The following is a 24,936-nucleotide window of genomic DNA, read 5'->3' as shown; positions in this document are numbered from 1 at the left end:
ATCCTCATTAGTGCCGTACAAGATAACAGACACTGAGCATGACGTGGTCCTGGCACCTCAGAGGGGCACGGAGAGTGTTTGGGCTGAACAGAGCTTGGGTAATGTGCTCTCACAACAGAGGGCTGTAGTGTGCGTGGCGGGTGCGGGAGCGCAAGGGCCGACTTCGCAGCTTTGCTGGCTGCTAATTGACCTGCTCTGAGGGCCTGAGGGGAAGAGGTAAAACTGCTGCTACTGTGTTTTCATTAATTAAACCCTGCACGCCTAGCTGCTTCAGCTCATTGGCCATCATACCCCAGCGTCGCACGCATCATCATTAACACACTGCCTCGGCAACAGCTTCCGCGAGATAGCACCTACAGCTGTGCTTTTGCACTGTAATAGTGGAGCCAAATACACTCTCACTTCAGTCTTTAGTCTGAATTTATGCTCCAATAAGACACGAAAAATTAGATGCATTGTGGGATGCCGACTTTCTATATAGTCTGGCAGCGGTTTAGAGGGACGCTATGCAAGTTATTAAGTCACTATTAAAGGACCCATATGTAATATTTTTGTATATTTCGATTTTCCCCCATTAAGCCACCTAAAATGTTTAGCAGGTTCCACGCACAAATACCAGGACAAGCATTTTCCAGCCTCTCTTTATCCTTTGAAACAAAAAGGCTGTTGTTGTCACCGTGCCTTTAAGACATTATACACATACCTCACCTCTATTCTGGCTAACTGCCCTACTGCCCTGTACTGAGCCTCATTCCAAAACCAAGCAAGTCCAAGCAGAAACTCTTTGTATAGCTTCAGTGTGAAAGGGCGGGGCAGAACTACTTAAGGCTGGGTAGGCAGATACACCGATGAGCCATAACATTAACACCACCGGCCTAATATGGAGTAGGTCCACCTTGTGCCGCCACAACAGATCTGACCATTCGAGGCATGGACTCCACAAGACCTCTGAAGGTGTCCTGTGGTATCTGGCATCAGGATGTTGGCAGCAGGTCCACTAAGTGCTGTTAGCTGTGAGGTGGGTGAGGCCTTCATAGATTGCATCAATGAGCCTTAGGCACCCATGACCCTGTTCCTGTCGTCTTTCCTGAACCACTATTGGTGGGTACGCTGTTCTCACCCAGTCGTCTAGACATCGCAGACTGGTTCTTGTCAAAGTGGCTCAGACTTATAACCTGACACTAGCTGCCTTATATCTTTACAGCAGACTGTAGATGAGTCGCTGTAGGTGTTTTTCACTTCACCTGTCTGTTGGTGTTAATGTTATGGCTGATTGGTGTATAGAGATAAGGTTTTAAAAATAAATAAAAACTGGGATCCTCCTCTGAATCACAGCCGAGGCGCACGGCCTGCGGCTAATGCCGTCAGACTGCACCATGCAGCCAGACGCATCTCATCCTGCTGGAGTGCGACAGCAATCTGCATACGAGGTGTGAATTTTCACACCTTTCGCGTGCTTTCCCAGTAAACACAGCCAGCAGCTCGTGTAGCGGAGGAGCCCCCACCTTCACACCCATGCAGCGGGCCGATCGGTGCCTTTGCCTCGGAAGACGACATCTACTTAAGTGCTTTAGCACGGCTCGGCGTGTTCGTAAGCGCCGAGCCCTGACCCCTCGCAAACCGAAGAAAAACTCATTATCTGAGGCCATTTGATGTTTTATGACAATGTCATATGCAGCGATGTCGAGTCGACCCCGCCCGCCGACACATACGGTGAGCTAGTATTCTCGAGAGGGAAAGGAAGATGAAAAAAAAAAAAAAAAAAGGAACGGCACAAAAACAGACGCAGAAAAACACAGCCTGTTGGCCTGAACTCGGAGCAGACTCTTCCCCACATACTTCTGCTTTGTTTTGCTCCTCTGAACACTCTCCATAATTGATGTTGGCTTTAGCCGAGTGCAGCTGGCTCCAGAGCTTTAGCAGGTAGCGACTGAAGCAAGCCCCATGCCACCATGGGAGCTAATAATAGCATCAGATTGCATCAGCCCCGTTTGCCCTCTGTGCTCACGGGGTCAGTAGAAGCGGGACTAAAGAGCGGCCATGTTTTCCTGATAAAGCCCGCAGGAACGCAGGCCTGAGAGTGAAAGAGCTGACTCTAATGGGGGATTTACGGTTAAACGTGGATATAGGAGTGACTAAGAGGGCCAAGGAGAATCAGGGACATGACTGTGTGTGAGTGTGCAAGCGTGTGTTTGTTGGTTCTACCAGCCTTTGTTCCAGAAGTGCAAGCGAAAGCTTCGATGGGGGGGGGGGGGGGGGCTAAATATCACATCCCTGAGGACACAGGCTACACAGGAGCAAACACGTAAGCAGTGCACGTGCATATATACATGCGCACACACACACACACACACACACACACACACACACACACACACACACACACACACACACACACACACACACACACACAATGGCTCAATGACACCTAGATACACAGTTTAAAGGGGAATTTTACCATATTTGTGGACATATACAAAAGTGTATTGAAAAAAAAAAGTAAAATTAACCAACTCTGATTCCTATACAGTAATGGGGAATAAACCAGAGGTCAAGTCTACAATACAAACATAGGCATTTTATTTACTACACATGGCTTTTGAGTTTTATATGTAATGTTTATGATGATAAAATAGCGTAAACCTGAAATAACAGATTTTCTTTGGGAATTACTTTCCTTTACAACATCCAACATGCAAATTTCCACCATTGATGAATATAAAGGTACAACTGTAGGTGTTTTTCACTTCACCTGTCGGTGGTATTAATGTTATGGCTGACTGGTGTATAGAGATTAGGATAAAAAAATAAAAAACTGGGGTCCTCCTCTAAAAAACACTGTACTGAATCACATTCCTATACAGTAATGGGGAATGAAACCAGAGGTCGAGTCTACAATACAAATATAGGCATTTCATTTACTACGCATGGCTTTTGAGTTTTATATGTAATGTTTATGATGATAAAATAGTGATAATGATAGTGATAGTGATTTGGGGATTACTTTCCTTTACAGAAAGTGGTGGTGGTGGTTCAGCACTGTGTTCATTAGAACATCAAAGTTCTCCTCATGGAGTCTAGTATTATTAACAGTGATCATCCAACACCTGGTTTGGTGGTAAATCAGGGCTTAATGATGGTAAATCAGGTGAGCTGCTGCTGCTGCTGCTGCTGCTGATGGAGTTGAGCACATCCTCTACGCTGTGCTGGCTGGACTGGGGGGCGTCCAGGAGAAACTGTTCTTCAGACTAGCTCACAGACAAGATCTCACTACTTTCTTCAGAATGAGAAGCTCTCGCTCCTTTTTTTGACTGGATTTAGGTTCATCTGCATCTGTTCTAATGGGATCTGGAATTTTTACAAGCAAAATACTCTCACTGTTGAGATAAATGGTTTTCAATAATGTGCTTCGGTGCCTAAAACAGTGCATTACTCTACATTTTAGGTCATAATCTTCTAATAATTGGAATAAGGCAGTTTATTCCTAACATTTCAAGTAATAACTTTCTGCAACGTAGCTTTACAGACTTTACACTCTTCAGACGTCTGCTTCCAATTCTGAATTTGAACGTTTGTTCCTACCAAGCTGTTTAAGTGATTAATTACGTAGAAAATCAGAGAAATCAGTGGAATATTCTTGGGAGTTCATCCAGATATGCTACCGTGCACATTTACCTTTAAGGCATTTAGCAGACACTCTTCTCTAGAGTGATTTACAGAAGTGCTTCACTGTTTACTCAGAAAATAGCCTTAGCTAGTTGGTACAGGCAAGGATCCAAAGATACCTCAAAGCTTAGATCCTACTAAACACAGAAGTCAGTATGGAGCCCACAATACTCAGCACCTTAGTCCAAGTACTCTTGGAAGAAATAGGTCTTCAGTCGGCGTTTGAAGACAGCTACCATAGCTTATTATGAATGGGTTAGTACCCCAAATTAGCCATAATTCATTTTCACAATGCTAACGCCTGTTAGTTTTCCATCACTGTGAGCAACACTGGCAATTCTGCCTGAATTAGTCTATATCATAAAACAATAATCTGACCTTCAGTTTCAAATATTTTGGTCTCCCCTCATTCATAGAGATGGGAGCCTGGTCTTGAGTGAATGGAAAGAAGGCCGCCAAGTAAACAGATGCCCATAAGGATTTTTTTGTATAATTATGTCATGTAGATGAAAAAATAAAAAAAACAAAAAATTATGACATATATTGTTATATAATGACCTTTATTTTGGGATATGAAAAACCTTTAAAAAAGTCGCTATAAAAATATACCCTTACATCAGGTTTAGCTTTAAGCAAATAAAAGGTGCTTCTCACTCACATCACCTTCACCAGCATGCTTTTCCCATTCCTTGGGGAACCAAAAGTGGTGGTTCCTTGGCATCGCCATGAACCCTTTGTATCACCTGTATTTTAAGGTACGGCTGAACCAGGCCGACTTCAAACCTAAAGAAACGAGTATCGAGCCAAGCTACGCAACCAGTGTGGCAGGAAGGAAGCACAAACACCACAGAAACTGCACTCGAAGTGACTGCGCACAGAAGCACAATCATACCCAAACATCAAACAGCCATGGCCAGACCAAGCGCAAGCCGTAATGACCTCCTGCAAAGAGCAAAGAGTGGGAAAAGAATGCAGGGCATAAATCTGTTCGTGTACAGGAAGAAAATCTGTTCTCATAAACACCACAAAGATTAATAGAAGCGTAAGCATCTGTCACTCGGGCTAAATGTGTTCGACGGGTATGGGAGGTTGTCTGAGCAATCACTGGAAATAAATAAATAAATAAAAACAACAGGCATTAGAAACAAGGAACACAAACACGGTCCCCTCATCCGAGGCTCCAAAACACAGAGCAAATAAATAAAGAAATGGAGCGCTACACGGCAGCAGCCATAATTAGGCTGGAACCGGGACAAGCACCGCAGCACAACAACATAACCTTATTCATAACCTCATTCCCATAACGGCTACGAGGAAGGAGAGCATGACTTGGCATCAAGAGCTGTATGTGATGTGTGCATGTGTTTAACTGATATACACCTGAGCTTCTCTCATATTACCAAGAGCGAACAAGTGACCGCTCACCATCTAAAGATAAAAATCTTTAGGACGTCGAATGTACAGCCATGTGAAAAAATGAGGACACCCCATGACAACCACTGTCTTTTTTGTACCATATTTAAACATATGGACATCAGATTTTTACTTGAACAACATTGGAGATGGAGGTAAAATCACTAAACATGTAGTGAAACACTGGAGAAATGTCATATAAATCATTTGTAAAAACTAAAATATACAATATTAATATAAAGGTAACATTATTCACATTTATTACGACTAGAAAATCCCTAAAATCAGATTCAGGAGCAGAACATCAGCTGCAGATGATCAGAGCATGGTTAGAGAGGATTATTCTGGAGGAGTCTGTCCATTTAAACCTCAGATGTTTAGTCTGTTTCGCTCTTGATTGGTACAGCGAGTGATGAGGATCACCATGGCCAGATCCAGAGAGCTCTCTGAGGCCTTCAGAAAGAAGGTTGTAGATGTATAGGATACTGGGAAGGGGTTTAAAAAGATCTCAGAACAATAAGAACTCAGAACTTAGACAGTAGAGAACAACGGCGTATCTTTGGGTTTTGAGGTCCATTAAATCACTGCTGCAATAGTCTAAACAATGCAAGCTGAAAAAATGTTTGCATTAATAATGACAGTGGAACCTTTAATGGTTCTCCACAAAAACAAAGAACCCTTACCCAACAAACAGAACCATTTAAGAATTCCACAGCCTTTTTGAATTGTCATGGCTCCACATAAAAACATTGCTTGTACCAAAGAACCCTTGAGAACCCTCTTTTTTTGACTCCAGCAGTGACAACTGTTCCATTGGTCAGGCCTTGTGCACCAGGCCGAGTCTGATGCCAGACCAAGAAGTCCTCGGAAACACGCGAGCTTAAAAACACTCTGCAGTACGCCTCGCGTCCCACAGGCTTTTTCAAAGTCTGACAGCTTGTCCACAAACAGCTCAAAATCTATACAGTGGCCACAGAGTGCAACTGCTGGACCTTTTAAAAATACTACTTCAAAAGCAGAGAAAACCAGCCTGATCCAGGCCACGGGCAACGGTCACACTGCATGAGCTCCGGCTAAAAATACAGAGCACACACAGAAGAACGCCCCAGGCTAATTAACACACGTGCTTTTTTGTTCCTTACTCTGCAGCTCCTGCTAATTTAAGCCAAAGACTGCCAAGCTTGGAATCAGAGAAAGCCCATTCGGTATTCGTCAGATCTGTAAAAATATTTATTAGCTAAGAGGCTTAAAGAGTGTGTGTCGGCCTGTCGGGTGACCGGGACACGGCAGCAAGCCGGGAAGTGTGTAATTCCTATGATTAAATTATATGCCAGATTAGAGAGCCTTGGGATGACTACAGCACAGTGCTGGAGCGTTCTGGATATATTACAGAAACAAAAAGGTGCTGAAAGTGAGACGTCAGCATGTTTTCTGATCCCTCCAGGAAATTTCATCCGTTATGACCTACCAAGCCGGAACCATTAGCGAGTTCGGAGTGAAGTGGATGGAAGAAAAAGACACACATAAAAAAATAAAAAAATAAAAAAAACACAGATAAATATGTGCAATGACTCTCCATTTGCCCATAACTTGAGAAGAAGCAAGCCAGCCAGACCTGTTTTGCTATCTCTTCTGAATAGAGGCTTGATCTAGAGACTGATACGCGCTGATCTAACGACCACCAGCAAGAGGACGGGCAGATGGAGCAGATGGCCTATCTAGGGCTTTGCTCTCTATCAGTCTAAACCCTACTTCGGATGCAGCCATCTAAGCCCTGAATCAGCAGAACTGGAATTTACGCTTCCTGAAGGGCACCAGGAGCCTAAAGATGATCTGCACTCCAAAAGTTCTCTGTTATCAACATCTCATCTTAGCTGTGCTGTTGGCTAATCAGAAGGCCAGCATGCATACCAGCTCTGGCTTGTTAAACTTTTATCCAGCATTTAGTGCAGCATGCTAAAACCTAAAGCAGTAGAATTTAGGTGGTAAGGATTGCATAGACTAGGGCTTCACTATATATTGTTTCAGCATCGTCATCGCAATGTGCACATGCAAAATAGTGACTTTGCAGGACGTCACTTAGGGCAAATTTAATCATATTTATCATCATACGACTTGATACAAAAGGAAACTTCACACTGTTCTAATTTCCCATGGCATATTAACCAGAGGCAGATTATACATTTAAGGCATTTAAGGCATTTAGCAGACGCTCTTCTCCAGAGCGACTTACAAAGTGCTTTGCAACTTACCAAAGGATAACCTCAGCTAGTTTTAATAGACTAATAATTCAAAGATACCTTCAAGTTTAGACTCTACTAAACATAAGTCCACCACTCTACTATTCGCTCAAGTATTCTCAGAAACCATTCATTTATATAATTTATTTTACTCCAAGCATTGATTCACAGAATGCATTATTAATATCACGACATGTCATGTTGGATTATTGACTTCTGGTGAAAATACTTCTCGTATAAATATTGATGTATTTAACATCTCAACTTCATCACAGAACAACAAAATATTGCACTGTCAGTTTTTTCCAATATTGAGCAGCCCTAGCATAGACTACCCTCTTAAAAATGATGGTGCTTGACCTTTCCTTGATGTAAAGGTGGCAATTTAGAGGTTCTTCTCTTCTCTATTAAAAACACAGAGACAGTAAAGAGGCACAATTCTGAGAACTGTGGGGATGTTGGCATGTAGTTTACATCAGATAATCTGGCTGCATCTGTAGGAATAGTGTGTGGCGCCAAAATGCAGCAAAAACTGTTCAGTGGTGCAGACCACCCACCTCAAACCACACCATCTGCGACTACTTACTCTTTTAGTAGATATTAACTGGTTACTTCTTTCTGGCTTGAGCAAGTTAACAAGTAGCCCAATGCCTTTTTGAATGTCTAGTTGACTAGTAAAGAATTATTAGCAAACCCTAACTTCCAAAAGAAATACTATTTTTTCATCAATACTGATATTGATCATTAAAATGAGCTATATTTACAGTCAAAATAAAGAAAATGATCTTCTCATTGTGTTAACAGTAGATGGCTATTATCGCCAGCTAGTATTCCACCCTTCCAATGCATGTTGTCACCTAACATGGCCAAGGTTGTCACCTAATTTGGCTGACATGCAAAATAAACCAACCACAGACCCTAGCTTTAGTATGATATGCAGGAGCAGGAGGGCCTTTAACCAAAACAAACCCACAAGAAACAAATGAATTGGCAAACTCATGAAGATATCTCACTCCAAACCTACTACCCGCCGCACAGTAAACTCCTGACTTACCTTTTAAAAGCCTGAAAAACTCACTGCACAGAAATGAGTACAGATAGCCAATCAGAACACAGAACGCAGCTGACAATAGCCCAACACTGCATGCATGAGTCTGAGGCAATCCCGTCAATCAAGTTTCCACTGTTTTATGTAATGTTCGCTCAGTGATTGTAGAAAACTAGACAGCGCAACTTCTCTCAAAAGCAAAGCAATCCCAAGTTTAGCGCCTCTGCTGGCTGGACGCAGTATGATGTGTAGCTCCACCCATCCCCATATTTTTCAATAAGAAAGAAGTTGACCATTTTCCTCCTCTAAACTGTTTTTCCATCTCCAGTGTCTCCAAATTCCAGCAGTTAGTTTTCCCTCTGCTAATATCGGCCCATTTCTTATTTCCCCCCATAAATCAGCTGTTAAACCCTTACTCTGATATATCATAAGAAGGCGGAGCTACACATAGGAATAAAGTGATTGACATCCTTGGCTGGAAGAGACCAGTCGTCTGCAGGACCTGCATGGCGCCCTTTCTGTTCATTACAATGAGGAGCTAAGTTGTAGTGGAACTTCCATGAGCTGCACTTTTACTGTTGGAGCGTCCACTCACCGGACAAACTGGGAATCCAGGGGGAAAATCTGCTCTGCTTCTGCGCTAAAAGCTCAATGAAGACGGTCTGAGACACTGAGCTTGGTCTGAAAAAAGGGGGTGGGTCTCCCAATAGAGTAGGCGAGTCTGGCTCTGCCTCAGGTATCTACTGCACAGACTCTGGTTGCCAATTTGACAACATGGTAGACAGTTTTGGCTCAATATATATATATATATAGAATGGAAGGGAATGGAACCACGGCATCCATGCGTCTTTCTCACAGTCATTGGTTACGCTAAACTCTTAAAAATAAAGGTGCCGCAAATGGTTCTCGGAGCGATGCTACAGAAGAACCACTTTTGGCTCCATGTACTTCCAAAAAGAAATCAAATGAAGGCTCCTAAGACTGATGGCTAGCAGCGTGATCGGGATTCGAACCAGCGACCCTCTGATCACAGTGACAGCGCTTTAGTTCTTCAGACTTTTTAAAGGTTCTTCTAACTTCTAACATCTCTATTACAAACATGATTCCACATGGAACCAAACTTGGTTCTGCTGTGGCATTGCTCAGAGAACCCATTTAGGAGAACCCAAGCAAGCGATTCTGTGGTATTTAAGGTTAGCTTTCCTACAGAATTGGATAGAACATTTCCATTGCTTTCCTCCAGTATCCAGTCCAGCACCCCCTGTCTTAAGAGTGTGTCTGTAAAGAACCCTATACTGGTATGTCTACAGCTTTACCGAGCTTTAAAATCTGCCGGGAATTCGCTTATTCTTCTCCTACCAAAAGGAAGATCATTGTGATTCTCAGGACAAGATCTATGACTCCAATCTAGCGCTTGGCCCAGACACACGAATCCAACAAACAGATAGAGCAGGTTTACCTGAGAGAATTTATACCACACAGGAACACATTGATAAGACAGGCAAGGTAGATGGCAATCAGCTCTGGGAATGTAAGTACTGTATTATCTCGTACTGGAAACGAAACGAGGCGACAGCTTCAGGCAGGTTCGAGGAGATCCAAAAAGCCCAACGACTGTGAATGCACAGGGGTCAGAGAGAACACAAGCTGCCTAGAAAAACGATTCCATAAAACACAGTGAAATGAATACAACCTTCAAACCCCGACACACTACCACCCATCATTTTCCACAGAGCCTGAAGAGACTGTTTAGGATACATTTCCTCAAAGTAGTCGATGTGGGGGGGCTGCAGGATGTCCAGAGCTGACAGGACCTGTGAGAGAGCGAAAGAGAGAGAGAGAGAGAGAGAGAGAGAGAGGGAGAGAGAGAGAGAGCAAAAAGAAAGTGAGAGTAAGACACAAAGAAACAAAGAAAAGAGAGGGAGAGAAAAAAGGGAGTGTGTTTAAGCAAATTAGAGTGAAAGGGAGAGAGAGAGAAAAAGAGAGAGAGAGAGAGAGAGAGAGAGAGAGAGAGAGAGAGAGAGAACAAAGGGGATGAGCAAGAGGATGGGAAGCAAAAAAGAGAAAGAGATAGGGGATTGTGTGTGTGGGGGGGTGAAAGCAGGGAAGTGTGGGAGAGAAAAAAAGAGAGATATGACCAGACAAAAGATAGAGAAAGATAGAAAGTGAGAGCAAATAGAGAGAGAACGAGATTGGCAAGTGACAAACAGAAAGAGTGAAAAAAAGGGAGAGAGAAAGAGAGAAAGAGAAAAAAAGGAGAGAGAGAGAGAACGAGAGAGAGAGAAAAAGGGAGAGAGAGAGAGAGAACGAGAGAGAGAGAAAAAGGGAGAGAGAGAGAGAGAGAGAGAGAGAGAGAGAGAGACATAAGCGAGAGAGAAAAAGGGAAAGGGAGAGAGAGAAAGAAAGACAGAGAGAGAGAGACAGAGAGAGAGAGAGAGAGAGAGAGAGAGAGACAGATAAGCGAGAGAGAAAAAGGGAGAGAGAGAGAGAGAGAGAAAGACAGAGAGAGAGAGAGAGAGAGAGAGAGAGAGAGAGAGAGAGAGAGAAAGAGAGAGATATAAGCGAGAGAGAAAAAGGGAGAGAGAGAGAGAGAGAGAGAGAGAGAGAGAGAGAGAGAGAGAGAGAGAGAGAGAGAGAGAGAGAGAGAGAGAAACAGACACCGCAACAGGGGGTCAGCACTGATAATAATGAGCACAGCCACTGACATCAGCCTGTGATGCCCCACCAGCCCAGGGGTCCCACAGAGAGCACACGGAGCTGGGGTTAGGTAACATCAGCTCAGACTACAGTAAGAGTTAGATGCTGAGTGACTTTACCTTAACTTCAATGCAATTTTAGGAAATTCAGAGCAGGCCAATCAAAATGGGCTACAGCTCATCAGCTTTGGAAGACGTCTTCTAGCACAGTAACCCAGAACCTCAGAAAACACGGGTTCCTCAGCCTTATAAACCCAGAACTTCTCCATTATCTGACACCGTGCTGATGAGAGACGTGCTGTGCTGGTTCAGACCTGGTGGAGAAGCACACAGGAAACTCACGTTGTCATGCTTGAAGAAGCAGAGCATCTTCAGTTCACGGAAGACCCTCTTGCAGGAGACGAGGTTCTGGAAGACGTTGGGCATCTTTTTGAGGGCCACACGTTTGCCGTCCCTGGGGTCAGTCACAGACCTGAGAGAGGAAGAGAAGCAGAGTGAGTTCCTGCACGGTATCACCACACTTCCAAAGCGCTCTGCCGAAGTGAAGGTGCCCAGATACGGAGCAGCCGGACTCATTTCATTCAGCAGACTCATGGGGACCCAATGCTCAAGGCCACCCTACTCTGACGGCCTTCAGCGCTGTACTCTGTAAAATCGGGGGGTCGGAAATCCACGGCTGACTCTGTAATGCAGGTTTCCTTTAAACTGCCATTGCTTAGTCTGGGGAGCTGAGAGAGCGCTACGGAGCTCTACAATCTGCAGCCGAAATGTTAAAAATAGATTTATCATCCCTCTGCTTCACTCACGTCTCTGACAAGGACCACTGTAGGATTAAAAGGTCAGCACAAACGAGACTCTCCTTCGCTTTTTTGCAAATCATTATAAAATTTTCAACACACTGCTGTAGGAGAAACACATGCAGGGCTGACTTTTCATACATTCCAATGCATTTCACATACAAGCCCCTTAGATAGGTGGCAGTAACCTAGTGTAATTCCACATACATTATATATATATATATGTCTTATATCTATCTCTTATATATATATATTATAATTCCCCCCCCCCCCCCCGGCATATGTCTATAAACCGGCGTTTATAGACGTTTAGATTTGACCAATAATTCAGACCAATATTTGATAATGTGTTCATTGAACTCATTGAAGAAGAGTGATGCTGGACTAGAGTTGGGCAATATAATCATATTTCTACCAATATTGTTATTGTGATACACAACATCCTTTTCTATACACATGGAGGAGACGGTTAGGGCTTAATAAACGCTGATCAGCTGCAGGTTTCATTAATAACAGTGTAATTAGACTGGTTTAATAAGATGAAGTGCAGCAGATATTAAATAATAAAAATCACTGTATTCAGTATGGGAGAGTATCTGAATAGTAGTTTTTAAGAATCTGTCGCTACTGATGTTTTCTGAGTCTTTAAATATCATGATATAGTATTTTTACCATATCGCCCAGCCCTATGCTGGACTATTGCATTTAACATCTGCATTTATTACGTTTAGTGAATCTGCATCTATCTGCTAGGGAGTAACGCTACACAAACATCACGGTTCAACCTACACCATGGATTGGACCTCCTGGCTTGGTACAAGTTCGGCAACCCCCCACCCCCACTAAACCACAACCTAGCAGACTAAACCAAATGCATAACCCAGGTTTCCTCACATGTGTTTTAAACAGGCAGTCGTGCAAGTTACAGTTTGTTCCACCTAGTGTCGTATAGCGCCCCCTAAAGTAGTCCTTCACATCTACATCTGCCAAACAACACTGTCCTCTAGATTAAAGACACAAAATTAATAAATAAATAATAATTAACAAAGAGAGACTCTCTTAGGGTTTAAGAGGTTTAGAGGTTATAAACTCAACTAGGTTGAAACTGCATATGCGTGAACTCCAGCATGCAATCCTCTTCAGAACAGTGGATAATAAAAAACAGGCAGCCAGACGGTTTGCAGTTCAAAACAAGTCCCAGCAGAAGCTACTTGGTCTGCTCTTTTTCTGCGACGACCAGGAGGCCGCAACGCTCAGCACCAAACCCTCAGAGGGCTGATAATTGGAGCACAGAGCGCTGTGTCCCAGCGCACCTCATCCGAAGCATTATGGAACATCCTGCACTCAAACAACACGTAGCCTCCTTCCTGCTGCTAACGCGAGCCTCCAGCCGGGAGTCGCGATAAGGGACAGGACCCTGCATCCTCGCCGTTGACGAGAACCAACTGCCCAGTGCTGACTCTGAGCTAAGGGTGACTCTGCACAAAGTGCATCAGCTGTCTGAGATTTTATGATACCATTAGACATTACACTGCAATGCTGAGAGGTGTCCAAGAAGCTGTTTCCTGGAGCCGAGCCATAAAAAACAACAGCTTCAATGACGGCGCAAAGTAACTACCCTGTTAGTCATCCCAGCTGCCTGATAGCAAACTCCAAGCAGGAGAAACTGATAACACTACAGGTGTCAGCAATTTATTATTCTTCTGTGAACACAAAGGGTCCAATAGTCCGAAAGGAACACATGACTGTTGTATAATCTGGGGCTCTCGAGTGGCGCAGCTGTCTAAGTGTGGCCCAATAGCGTCATAGAAGGTGAGCAAGAGGGAACTGGAAATGACTATGGAGAAAGTTAATACATTTATTTTTTTATATTTACACTACCGGTCAAAAGTTTTAGAACACCCTCCATTTTTTTTATTTTTTATTATTATTATTTTTTTTAGAAGTCCACTGTCAGTGTTGCATGGCCCACGCAAGCCTGCTTTGGTGCTGCCAGCTGTACATTTCATTATAAACAGTGTAATTAGACTAGTCTAAATAGCAGTTTTTGAGAATCTGTCGCTACAGATGTATTTAGTCTGTGATCACATGTGTTGTGATAAATACATATGTTAGTAACATATATAATAATATAATTATATAAATATTGCATTTTTTTCCACTATATTTTTATATATTGGGGAAAAATATATATATTTATATAGATTTATTTATTTTTTTTAAATCAGTTAACTGTCAAATATTGCTGTTTGGTTTATATATACATACATTTTTGGTTATGTTTTAGAAGAACACACATTTAGCACACATTTATGAGGACATACCGATGTTCACACATCGTCCGTTGAGAAGAAAACACGGTGTGACCACCTTCATTTAGCCGTGTTAGCTCATTAGTTCAGACAATTTTCCCACAGCTATTTTTTATGTAAGCCTACAGCCCTACACTCAATTCAGCTAAAAAAACATCTACATCTACTTCTTTTGTCTATTCTCTTTTTTGCCTTTGCTTTTTCCTTTTCTGTGCTTAGCTAAAAATTCTCCATTCATTTGTGTACAACTGAATATCACAATTAGTCACAATGCACACATCCCCAGCTAAGTCTAACGGACAAAAATATGCTGCATAGCCAAAAACAGTATTAGTATATTAGCACTGTCTGCAATTTTGTCTATTTGTATATATAACAGTCTGCCACACAGCACCTGACACCACGTACGCAAAATCAGAAATACTTTATTTTTACACAAACGGTTGCAATTTCCCTCCTGAGATCAATAAAGACTAAATAAAGAATAAAGTGTTTATTTTTTAAACAAATATTTAAGAAAGAATTAAATATGTACATGTTTATAATGTATGTGAATATACTGTATTATGTGATCATCAATCATCAAACAGAACATGCTGAATAAAGCAGTTGAAATATTGCACCTCTGAAATGATTGCACATATGAACAGTATAATTACTGAGTATTACTGAGTATTACTGAGTATATGACGTTATTTAGGACGTGAGGAGAGTGATTGAGGAGTTCCACTAGCAGTCAGCCATTGATGCCTTAACCCCTTGAACCCTAAGGGGGTTTATTATTCAGCTCTTAATTCTAATGCAGAAACTATGATTATGTAGTATATATTGGCTTGGTGTAGCGTATTTTTAGGTGTCCCACAGGGTTATATCATAGGGCCTAAGTAACTGATATTAAGACAGTGAAGAACTGCAGCGTGGGTCTAACAGCTTCATCACTCGATGCAAAATGAAAGAAGCAAGCTTCAGACGCCGAACATGTCATGGCTGACCACCACACTTGGAAAAATGGGGGAAAATGATCAACCAAACTATCGCTTTCACTCAAGATGACACACATGAAGGAGGTAGAAGCAGGAATGCAGCTGCTCTACTGAAACGGGCAACATGATGACTGTACGCTGGTCTGCTGAGTAGTTTCCACATGCTGATATGGAGTCACACACCGTGGCAGATCCATGAGCTCATGAAGCGTGAGCGTGCTGCCCCGGGCCCCCTCACCGCCTCGGCTCCCGGGCTAACTGAGGAGGCCACCGCTGCATTCAGTAGCGTGTTTATTTCTGGACTTGGAGAGAAGGGAAGTCCTACTCCTCAGTGAAGTATGATGCTGTGGGGAATAATGCAAGTCCTGAGGAGGATCATGCATTAAACAGAGGCTTGCGCTGTAAAAACTGGCAGGAAGGAGTCCTTTGAACAGTTCGAGCCAGACACTGGAGCAGCATTGCGGAGAGAGAGAGAGGGTGCTGGGTGTTGCGTGAGAGGAGGTAAAGGTGAGGTGAACGTGCTAAAGCAGGAGACTCTTGGTAATGTGACCTTTCAAAATGAGATGTAGGAAAAAAGTAATGCTGGGTTGTTTATTCAATGTATTGGGAAAACATTGATTGACTCCATAAATAATTAACAGGGAATGTTGCTGGGGGCACACGTACATGCACGAAACTGACACACACACACACACACACACACACACACACACACACACACACACACACATAGATGCACACTCCCTGAGCCCGATGCAGGCATGTGATTCATGAGCTGGATTAAACAACAAGGAGAGGGGGAGGAGAGAGAGAGAGACAGAGTGGCTGGTAGTGTGAGAGAGGATAGAGACGGTGTTGGAAAGAGAGAGAGAGAGAGAGAGAGAGAGAGAGAGAGAGAGATTTTTAAATATTAGATCTAGATATTAAAATAAGAAAGATAAGTAGAGATAAGAAAATTATGCAGAAATTCGGCATCTAAACTTGATTTTTTTCTGCAAAAAATGTAATCTTAGTAAGTGAAATCCTCCCAAATATAGTCCATATATCCAATGTTTTAGATAATTCATGTCATACTGTGGAATTAAATCATTTCTATATAATAATAACTTAATTACTGATTTATAAATCAAACATTCGTGATTTACATATGTTATGATTATTCCACATATTTTCTGTTTATTTTGATGCCAAAATGAGTCAAAAACCAAAGGAAAGGGATGTGAAGCATGACTTTTTTTTCACAAAACTGCACATTAAATTTAAATCACATTAAAATCTCTCTTCTTCTGCTTACAGGACAAAAAATGAAACCATAGCAAAGTAAAAACCCTTTCATCTAATCTGCATAGCTCCTATACGTTGTTGTAATAATTATCATTCCATTAATTTCTAACTTATTTTTACTAGTTTTAAGTCATTGCTAATTACTAAATACTAATTAGTTTTAATTTCATCTACTTAACGTGTCTTATTTTAATTGCAGAAATTTGGATTTAAACCAAGAAATAAAAGATAATTGAGGTTTTGTCATGAAATAATGCTTGAAACAAGCAAAATCATCTTCCAGTGAAATAATAAGACACTTTCAGTAGATAAAATTGCTTAAAACAAGTACAAATAAGTTACATACTAATAACAAGTAATAATTTAAATTATAATATATTATTCATACAATGTAAACATTTTTAGACCACTTTTAACCCCTGTGTTAATGATTCGGTCATTAATTTAGCTTACCAGATTTTGTGGAGTCCCACAGAGTTCTATTTAACTAACTAGAGGCCTATCTAACTAACGTGAACCATGACAGTAATGATGTGTGGGCTTATATACAGAATTTAGAATTTAGTTTCAGGGGATTTCACTTGCTAGGATTTTATTTCTTTCAGCATAACAAACAAGATATTTTAATATGATTTGAATCTGGTGAGACGTTTATTAAAGAAAACCTTTTGACTCGTTCTGGTTTCCAGATAATTTATAAATCAGTAATTGGGTTTGAGTAAATACAGCTATTTTATCTTCTCATTCCACAGTCTTTAAGCGAAAGTTCAGTTCATTCATGTAAAATAGTGTACATTAATTACAGAACTGTGTAATTAAATACATAATTCCATGACTACATGAGTGCAATAAAAAAAGTACCAAAAGTAGCAACCCTAGACCTCTAAGGGTTAAAGTTAGAGCCTGATAAACAAGTACAGAGCTCAGAAGACTGAAGGCAGGACGTCCTCCGTCTATCCCTTGGCTTGCTGAGAGAGTGAATGCCCTGTAATTGAACTCATTAAGCCCGTGTCACCAGCAATGCCGCTGGCTCCCCTCCTCCCCCCCACGCAGGTGCCAGCACCAGGGACAGTCCTGCCACGTGAGCTCGGCTACAGCCTGCCACTGCAGCCTCATGGCTTCCTGATCACACACTCCCAAACAGTACACACATATTAATCACCAGATAACGGATACAGACAGCAAAACAGGCAGCATGCTAGTTCATTAAGCTATTCATAAAACCTCTGTGGAGGCGAACAGCAGGATGCGGGTTCCTCGCCACTGTGGTATTTTTACACGTGACCTCGAGAAAAGCCAATCAAACAAATGGCGTGTTAATGAGTGAATGCATGGTAATGACTGACGATTAGGCGCCACCATGGATATGAATAAACAAAGAAAAATATAAAAGTTACTGTTGGTAAGATGTAGCAAATTTAAATAAATAAGTAAGTAAATATTTAGTAAAGAAACTATAAATGCACTTGGAAACAGAACAGTGACTTTCTACCACTGTCAAAATGACGGCAAGTCAAAAAAAAGAGAGATCGACCTGTAATCCGATTAGTTGAGCCACATTCAAAGCCACTGTTAAATAATCAATATTAAATTCGATATGAAACCTCTTATACACCCCAGAACTACCAGTGCTTCCAGACTTGCGTTCCTCATTCCTAAAACTTCGGAATAACTCAGGCAGTTTTATCTATTTTCCATGTACTAATATATAGATATAATAGGTCTGAGGGTTTGAGTGGCATTTTTTTGTGGGGTGGTGCTCTTTTGGCCCATTCACCATTCAATATTCACAGTATAAAAGGCATGCAGTCTTTTTAAATAATTAATAACAAACAGACGAAACAAAAGCAACATATATGAGTAGAGTTAAAAAAAAGAAAATAGTAATCATATCGGATGATTCTTTCGCCAAATTATACGAACAGCGATTGGCTGCTACTTTTCCAATGTAGCCAATCTTTAGAGATTATATTTGTGAGTTAAGGATTACAGCAGATCTCGAGGCTCCTTGGTTACAAAACACCGTAGTTCCTTGTACATAGCTAGCGCTGGTAGTGAACACACACACTCTCACACACACACACACACACACACACACACACACACACACACACACACACACACACACAGACACACAGACACACACACGTTAGGGGCAGTGAGTACACACACACACACCCAGAGCGGTGGGCAGCCAACTCCAGCGCCCGGGGAGCAGAGAGGGTAAAGGGCCTTGCTCAAGGGCCCAACAGTGGCAGCTTGCCGAGCCCAGGAATCGAACCCACAACCCTGTTATCGATATCCCGGAGCTCTAACTGCTGAGCCACAGTAAAGACTTAACACTGAGTAGTACTCAGCCCAGTACAGAGAGTATCAGAACACAGCAGAGCTGACAAACACAGCTGACCACATTTAACCACCAGCTAAAATACAGCAGCAGCAGTCAGAAAGGTAGCGGAGTCCCAGCCAAAGCGATGGAGATTTTTAAATACTAATGAACTGTGAGCTCCACAGTGCAGTTCTGCAGAGAAATTCACAAGCTTTCTTCAACAAGAGTTCCACATCGATTTTACTAACATTCCTAAATTCCTAAATATTTCTAAGCTAAAGTTGGAAAGATGACGCTTACGCTGTGTTTAAACATCAAAATACTGAAATATTAAAAGTTTTTTTTTAAAGAAAGACTTTATATCCATCCCATTAAAAAAAATCCACAAACTGAACCTGGAGGTGACTCTTGTTAACATCATACTTATATTACATTATAAGTGCAATGATGACTCGTATGTATATATATACATCCTTGTGAATACCAAGAGCCAGCACTTGTGGGGTAGTGAGCGCTCCAAGCTCTGGGAACTGCAGGGGTGAGTGCATCTTTCCAGTTATTCCTAAGGTGCTAAATATTCCCAAGCATGTACACAACCTGTCAAGTCGCTCATAAATGGCACAGAGCCATGAACACTGAGTGACTGACTGTTACAGTGACAGTGTAAGCTGAATATGTTTATATGAGCTCTGGAAGCTAATCCCCAGACCTGGAGCAGTACTGTACTGGGAGTGGTGCTGGGTTTCATTAAGAAGATTACCTGTATGATCATATGATTTCCCTATTCTGTGCAGGATGGCTTTGATCAAACTGTACACATTCATATAGCTTTGAGTACCATTCATTTATAATGCACATTCTGATGTATTCCAATATTAGAGTATCTATCTAATAAAGTTTGATGAGTTAATGAAAGGATTTTGGAAATATGGAAAATAAATAGTAAATAAATATAATGTGTGGTTGTTATGTCAGTAACATAAGCCGCCTCCTCAGATGAGCTAAAACAACGCTGAATGCTAATGAGGACCTGACGTTTTGTCCTCTCAGAGTATTTCTAGACATTAACACCACCCAGTCACTTAAAAAACAAATAGGAAAACTGTGAATTTACCATCCTGTAACATACCACCCCGTCACGTGTTGTGAATATGGCTCAATGTCTGAATAAAAAGATAATATTAATAAAGATTTTATGTTTAAGGTGGGATAAAACAAATGCATACACACTAAATGGACAAAAGTATTGGGACGCCTGCCGATTTATTGTTTCTTTTAAAATCAAGGGACTTAAAAATTTGTCAAAATAACTGTCTTCAATGTCCAGGGAAGGCTTTCGACTAGATCTGGAGCATTGCTGTAAATATTTGATTGAATTCAGCAACAAGAGTGTTAGTGAGGTCATACCCAACTCATCCAAAAAGTATTGGATGGAGCACCATCATTTCCGCCCTTACAGCTCATGCCTGGCATTAGGCATGGTGCTGATAGGTTCACATTCATCTGCTCTAGAGAGTCCTATTCTATTAGCAATACTGTGTGTGTGTGTGTGTGTGTGTGTGTGTGTGTGTTTGTGTACATTTGCACATCTATATCAGCAATTGGTGCAACTTTAAGTAGCTGCATGAATTCATTAGAATGGGTGTCCACAAACATTTAGAAAATAGCAGTATGGAAATGACACCTCTTTTGTGGAATAACTCGCAAGCTTATAGAGATCCTTGTCTGACCCTACAGGAACCTTGTGAGGTTCTCAGCTGTAAGGAAGACGAGCCATCTTAGTGTGGAGATTTCCAGTGTGTTCACCATGTGTAATCTGGAAGGGGGAAATAACCAGGCACATTGATGTTAATGTGATTGACCACTCAGATATTGAAGTTTGCCATCAAATGCCACTCGTTTTCAATATTCTGTAAAAAAGAAAAAACCATGAATTTTGGGACCCAGCCTTGCACAGGACTCTCACACCAACCCCTCAACGCCATATTCTCTCCCTGCCTTCTGCTCTGTCCTGGCCCTGGAGCTGACTTCTTGGCGAGATGTGACAGAGAAAGCTGTCGATGGCTGCTGCTGGCGCTAAAGAAAGTAGGAGTGTTGGAGGTGTCTTGGCTTGGTTTTTATGCCACTGGCTCGGCACTCACACACACACACACACACACACACACACATATATATATATATACACACACACTGACTCACACCTAGCTGTGGGGAATAGAAGAGAGAACTTTTCATGTGCTCAGCCAAGCTCAGGGCACACGGCTGCTCAAAGCGTAGCACGATCATCCGCAAACAAGGCCAGGAGAGAGAAAATCCCCAAAAGCCAACGCTGTGGTGCAGCCTGGTGGAGCAGGTCGTCTTCTCATGAATGCTACTCAAGCTGCATTCTCTCTGCTTTGCAGAGCCTGGCTGCTCAGAGGAGATAGCCTCCTTTTCTGTGCCCCAAAGCCTATTGATTCTGCATGGCTAAACCATGTAGATCTGTATCGCCGCCAGATTGCCCAGTCTTGCGCGAATCAATGACACAACTTGGTGCGTATAACAATGTGCCAAGGTAAAAATAAATAAGTAAGTAAGTAAATAAATATATTAATAAATAAGGTGTGTGTGTGTGGGGGGGGGGGGGGGGGGGGGCAGCACAGCTGGTCCCTGCCTGAGCGGCTTCAGTCTGTTTCTGCTGATCCGTGTCACTTGATTAAAAGCTTCTCTTGTGATCACGCATTTTCGCTTCTGGCTCGAGCTCTCGGAACCGTGACAGCGCAAAAAAAACAGGCGAGGGACATTTTGTAATCTGAAACTATCAATTTTGCCCTTCTCATTAATATTTCATCCTCTATTATATGCACAAAAGTGCACTGATACCAGCAGACAATGGCATGCCTGGCCCTTCAATGCTGTTATTTTTAGAAGCAAGAGATTGCAGAGGCCTGTTTGATACAATGGGAAAAAGCAACCCCCCCAAACCCCACCAAAAAAGTGGCTAAATCTTCTCATTTATCTGAACAGACAGTCGTGCAAGTTGTGGTTCGTGTCACCTGGTGCCGTATAGCGCCCCCTTGAGGTAGCTGGTACAGCCTGTAGTGTATTAATGCTAGCATGTTCAATGTGTTTCTGCACGCATACTGCAGCTACCCTGTTCAGCAACTGTTCAGCCAGGTTTACATACAGACTGATTATCTGTTAATAATCTGATCAATAGCTCAATCGGAACAGAATACAACTAGACTTGTCTGATTGAGGCCATCCCGAATACAATTCCTATCTGAATGGACGAGGTGGGGGGTGGGGTTATTCCTTTAAATAACCCATTAAATGGAAGAAAACAGCCATGCAATCATCCGACTGTATCAGACTGCATTTCCAATCTGAACGTTTTAGTATGTCCAAGCTCAATAATGTTGACGGTATCTCTAAATGAGGAGGGTATTTGAAAATTACCATGTGTCTGATATGTCGGATTTCTGTATCTATCCAGTACACGTCCAAATCAGCTCATTCCCACATGTGCCTCAGATTTGAGCCTCAGTTAGCTAGAACACAGTTAGCCTGTGCTGTGGTGTTTAGCCTGCTAGCTAACTTATCTAAGCCTTGATAGCGGCTATGAGTCCAAACACAGCAGAACCGGCCTCTAATTTCGCTTTCCTGTTACTCCAACACCAGTCGCTCGACTTCGCTCTCTCTCAGAGACTCAGAGTTATCATTTGTGCCTGTTGAACGTTTTTACGTTTTACGATTTATTCGGATTACTTGTAGCGTGCATGTAAACAGTCTTAATCTAGGTCTTAATCTATAATCAGAATTTTTGCTTCAGACTTGAGGGACATTTTGTAATCTGAAACTATCAATTTTGCCCTTCTCATTAATATTTCATCCTCTATTATATGCACAGAAGTGCACTGATACCAGCAGACAATGGCATGCCTGGACCTTCAATGCTGTTATTTTTAGAAGCAAGAGATTGCAGAGGCCTGGTTCTTTAGGAATGCTGTCTATGATTATATGCATTTTTCAAAAGCATCATTAATGAGGCAGCGAAGGAGAAGGAAGGAAGGAAGGAAGGGAAAAAGAAGGAAGGAAGGGTCACTTCACTGTGTTATTTATTGATACGGCTCCATTTTTAACCACCGGCGGTATGACAGGTATGACACTCAGGCCTCCTTCCTCTCAACACACAGCACATGACTTTATGTCACCAGCCCTACATATTTTCAGATTCTTCTCCAGGTTCTTCTAATACAGCACTGTATTAACCTTGGTGAAGCATTGAGGAAGCCTTTAGACTGCTTACTGACACTTTCACACTACTAAAGCAAAGCTTTAAGTGCCTTAATCTAAGCACAAGAAGCTCTTCAGATGATCACTTACAGCTGGCGGATTTCTGTTCTATATAAAAACAGGCTGAGCTGCACTTTCTCTTTTCCCAGGGAAGTGCAGGGGTATGGAACGCGTACGTGAAAAATGCATAAAACGTGTCTGTTAAGGATTATGCTAATTATTTTTAGGATTATGCCAGTTCTGCAGCTGAATGTTAACACTCTCAGGAACAATACTTCATACATTAAGCAAATATAAAGCCTGTGAGCAATGCAGTAATGCCAGTTCATCACTATCAGCCAATCAAACTCAGTCCAAAAATGGCCTGAATCTGAAATGACATGGTGTTCCTGCATCAGGGACCAACGCAGCCCCAGAGGAATGGTAGAAGCAGCCGTCCCAGCTGTACTCCACTGTCCTAACCCCTGAAAGCAACAACAACAAAAAATATCACACAGACCATGTCTTCACTTTTCATCACTGTCCCACATCCACCAGCTTCTAGCATAGGGAAAAGGCCATTCCTTTACCCTACCAACTTTTCACCAGTGTATAAGCAAATACCAGCAAATAACAGACCTTGCTCTGTGTATCTCCACATTGGTGGGCTGGGGGGGGTGGGCTTTCCCGATATACTGTTTCAGCATCACCAACGCAATGTGTCACAATCTTGGATACACAGAGTGCAGTATTGATATCATGCTATGTTGGATCATCTGGCGACATCCTGTATTTACTATATATATATATATATATATATATATATATATATATATATATATATATATATATATATATATATATATATATATACACACACACACACACACAGCCCTAAGCGGGACTTTATCCATAAACAGATGCCATGAAGAACTCCCGGCCGTATATAAACCAGTGTCTGGTCTCCTTTATAACATCACTGACTACAATTCCCACAATACCATGCATATCCAAACTACTTTCTAACGGCTACAGCTCAAGCTTTCCGGGTGGAACTGGCATTTATGGTCATGCGATTGACCCTTCGTCCTTACAGTGTAGCTTGCACTCTCCATACGCCTCAGGCTCCAAACCTCAAACCTGTGACAGTACGCTACAAACACAAGTATCATTACATCTGTAGGACATTGTTGACATTTCGCAGGAACTTCCCTAAAAGGAAGTCCAGGTTCACACAGGTTCCAGAGCAAACGCATTGTGGGAAGGGACATGAGGGCCCATGAGGATATGGCATCTCTGTGTTCCTCAGAATAGTGAATAGTGTGGGCCACAGATAGTCATAAATGTAGTGTAAATGGTCTCTCTCTCTCTCTCTCTCTCTCTCTCTCTCTGTATATATATGGTGTTCATTCTCCAGATGTTGCCAAGAAACTTTCGTAATCCCCATCACATTACAACGACTCGACCTGACACAGTTGGTGAAATCAGATCGTGACTCTACATTACACTTCTAATTTAACACCATCAATATTTAACGGCCTGGGTTTGTCAAGCGCAAATGGCAACATTCAGTATTCACGGAGCGGCCAGGGAACAAATGGCTCCCGCTGTGGAGCCGTTCGAGCAATATCCTGAGGTCGGAGCTGGAAAATGTAAAATGACTTCTCGTGTGTTGTCTCTCAGCTGTCACGAAGGACGAACATAAAGAGAATCAGAGTCTTTGATAGCGGGGCCTGGGAGAACACAGTGGCTGCACTGTTTCTGGCACTGCCACTCAGCCTCCCGTCCCCATTCACTTTGATTCCTCTAATTAATCCACAAAGCCGAGCCTCTCCTCTCCTCCCAGCCCTCCCCGTCACAGAACTCCTAGCGAAGTGCTTCAGGGCCCTGGCCCGTTCACCTTGGCCCTTCCAC

General features: G+C 42.2%; 1 protein-coding gene across 3 annotated transcripts in view; it reads right to left on the bottom strand.

The window, feature by feature from the left end:
- Nucleotides 1–24,936, bottom strand: part of nlk2 (nemo-like kinase, type 2) — a 102,218-nt gene that overhangs the window by 39,664 nt on the left and 37,618 nt on the right. For all 3 annotated transcript variants that reach the window (XM_072691579.1, XM_072691581.1, XM_072691580.1), the window contains 2 exons: nt 11,406–11,535; nt 10,126–10,181 (listed from right to left, as the gene is read on the bottom strand). In XM_072691579.1, the coding sequence (XP_072547680.1) occupies nt 10,126–10,181; nt 11,406–11,535 (186 nt within the window). The remainder of the gene's footprint in view (nt 1–10,125; nt 10,182–11,405; nt 11,536–24,936) is intronic.

This window comes from Salminus brasiliensis, chromosome 11 (genome assembly GCF_030463535.1).
Source record: "Salminus brasiliensis chromosome 11, fSalBra1.hap2, whole genome shotgun sequence".
Classification (NCBI taxonomy): Eukaryota; Metazoa; Chordata; class Actinopteri; order Characiformes; family Bryconidae; genus Salminus; species Salminus brasiliensis.
Note: the sequence above shows the minus strand (reverse complement) of the source record. Positions and strands in the feature narration are given on the sequence as shown.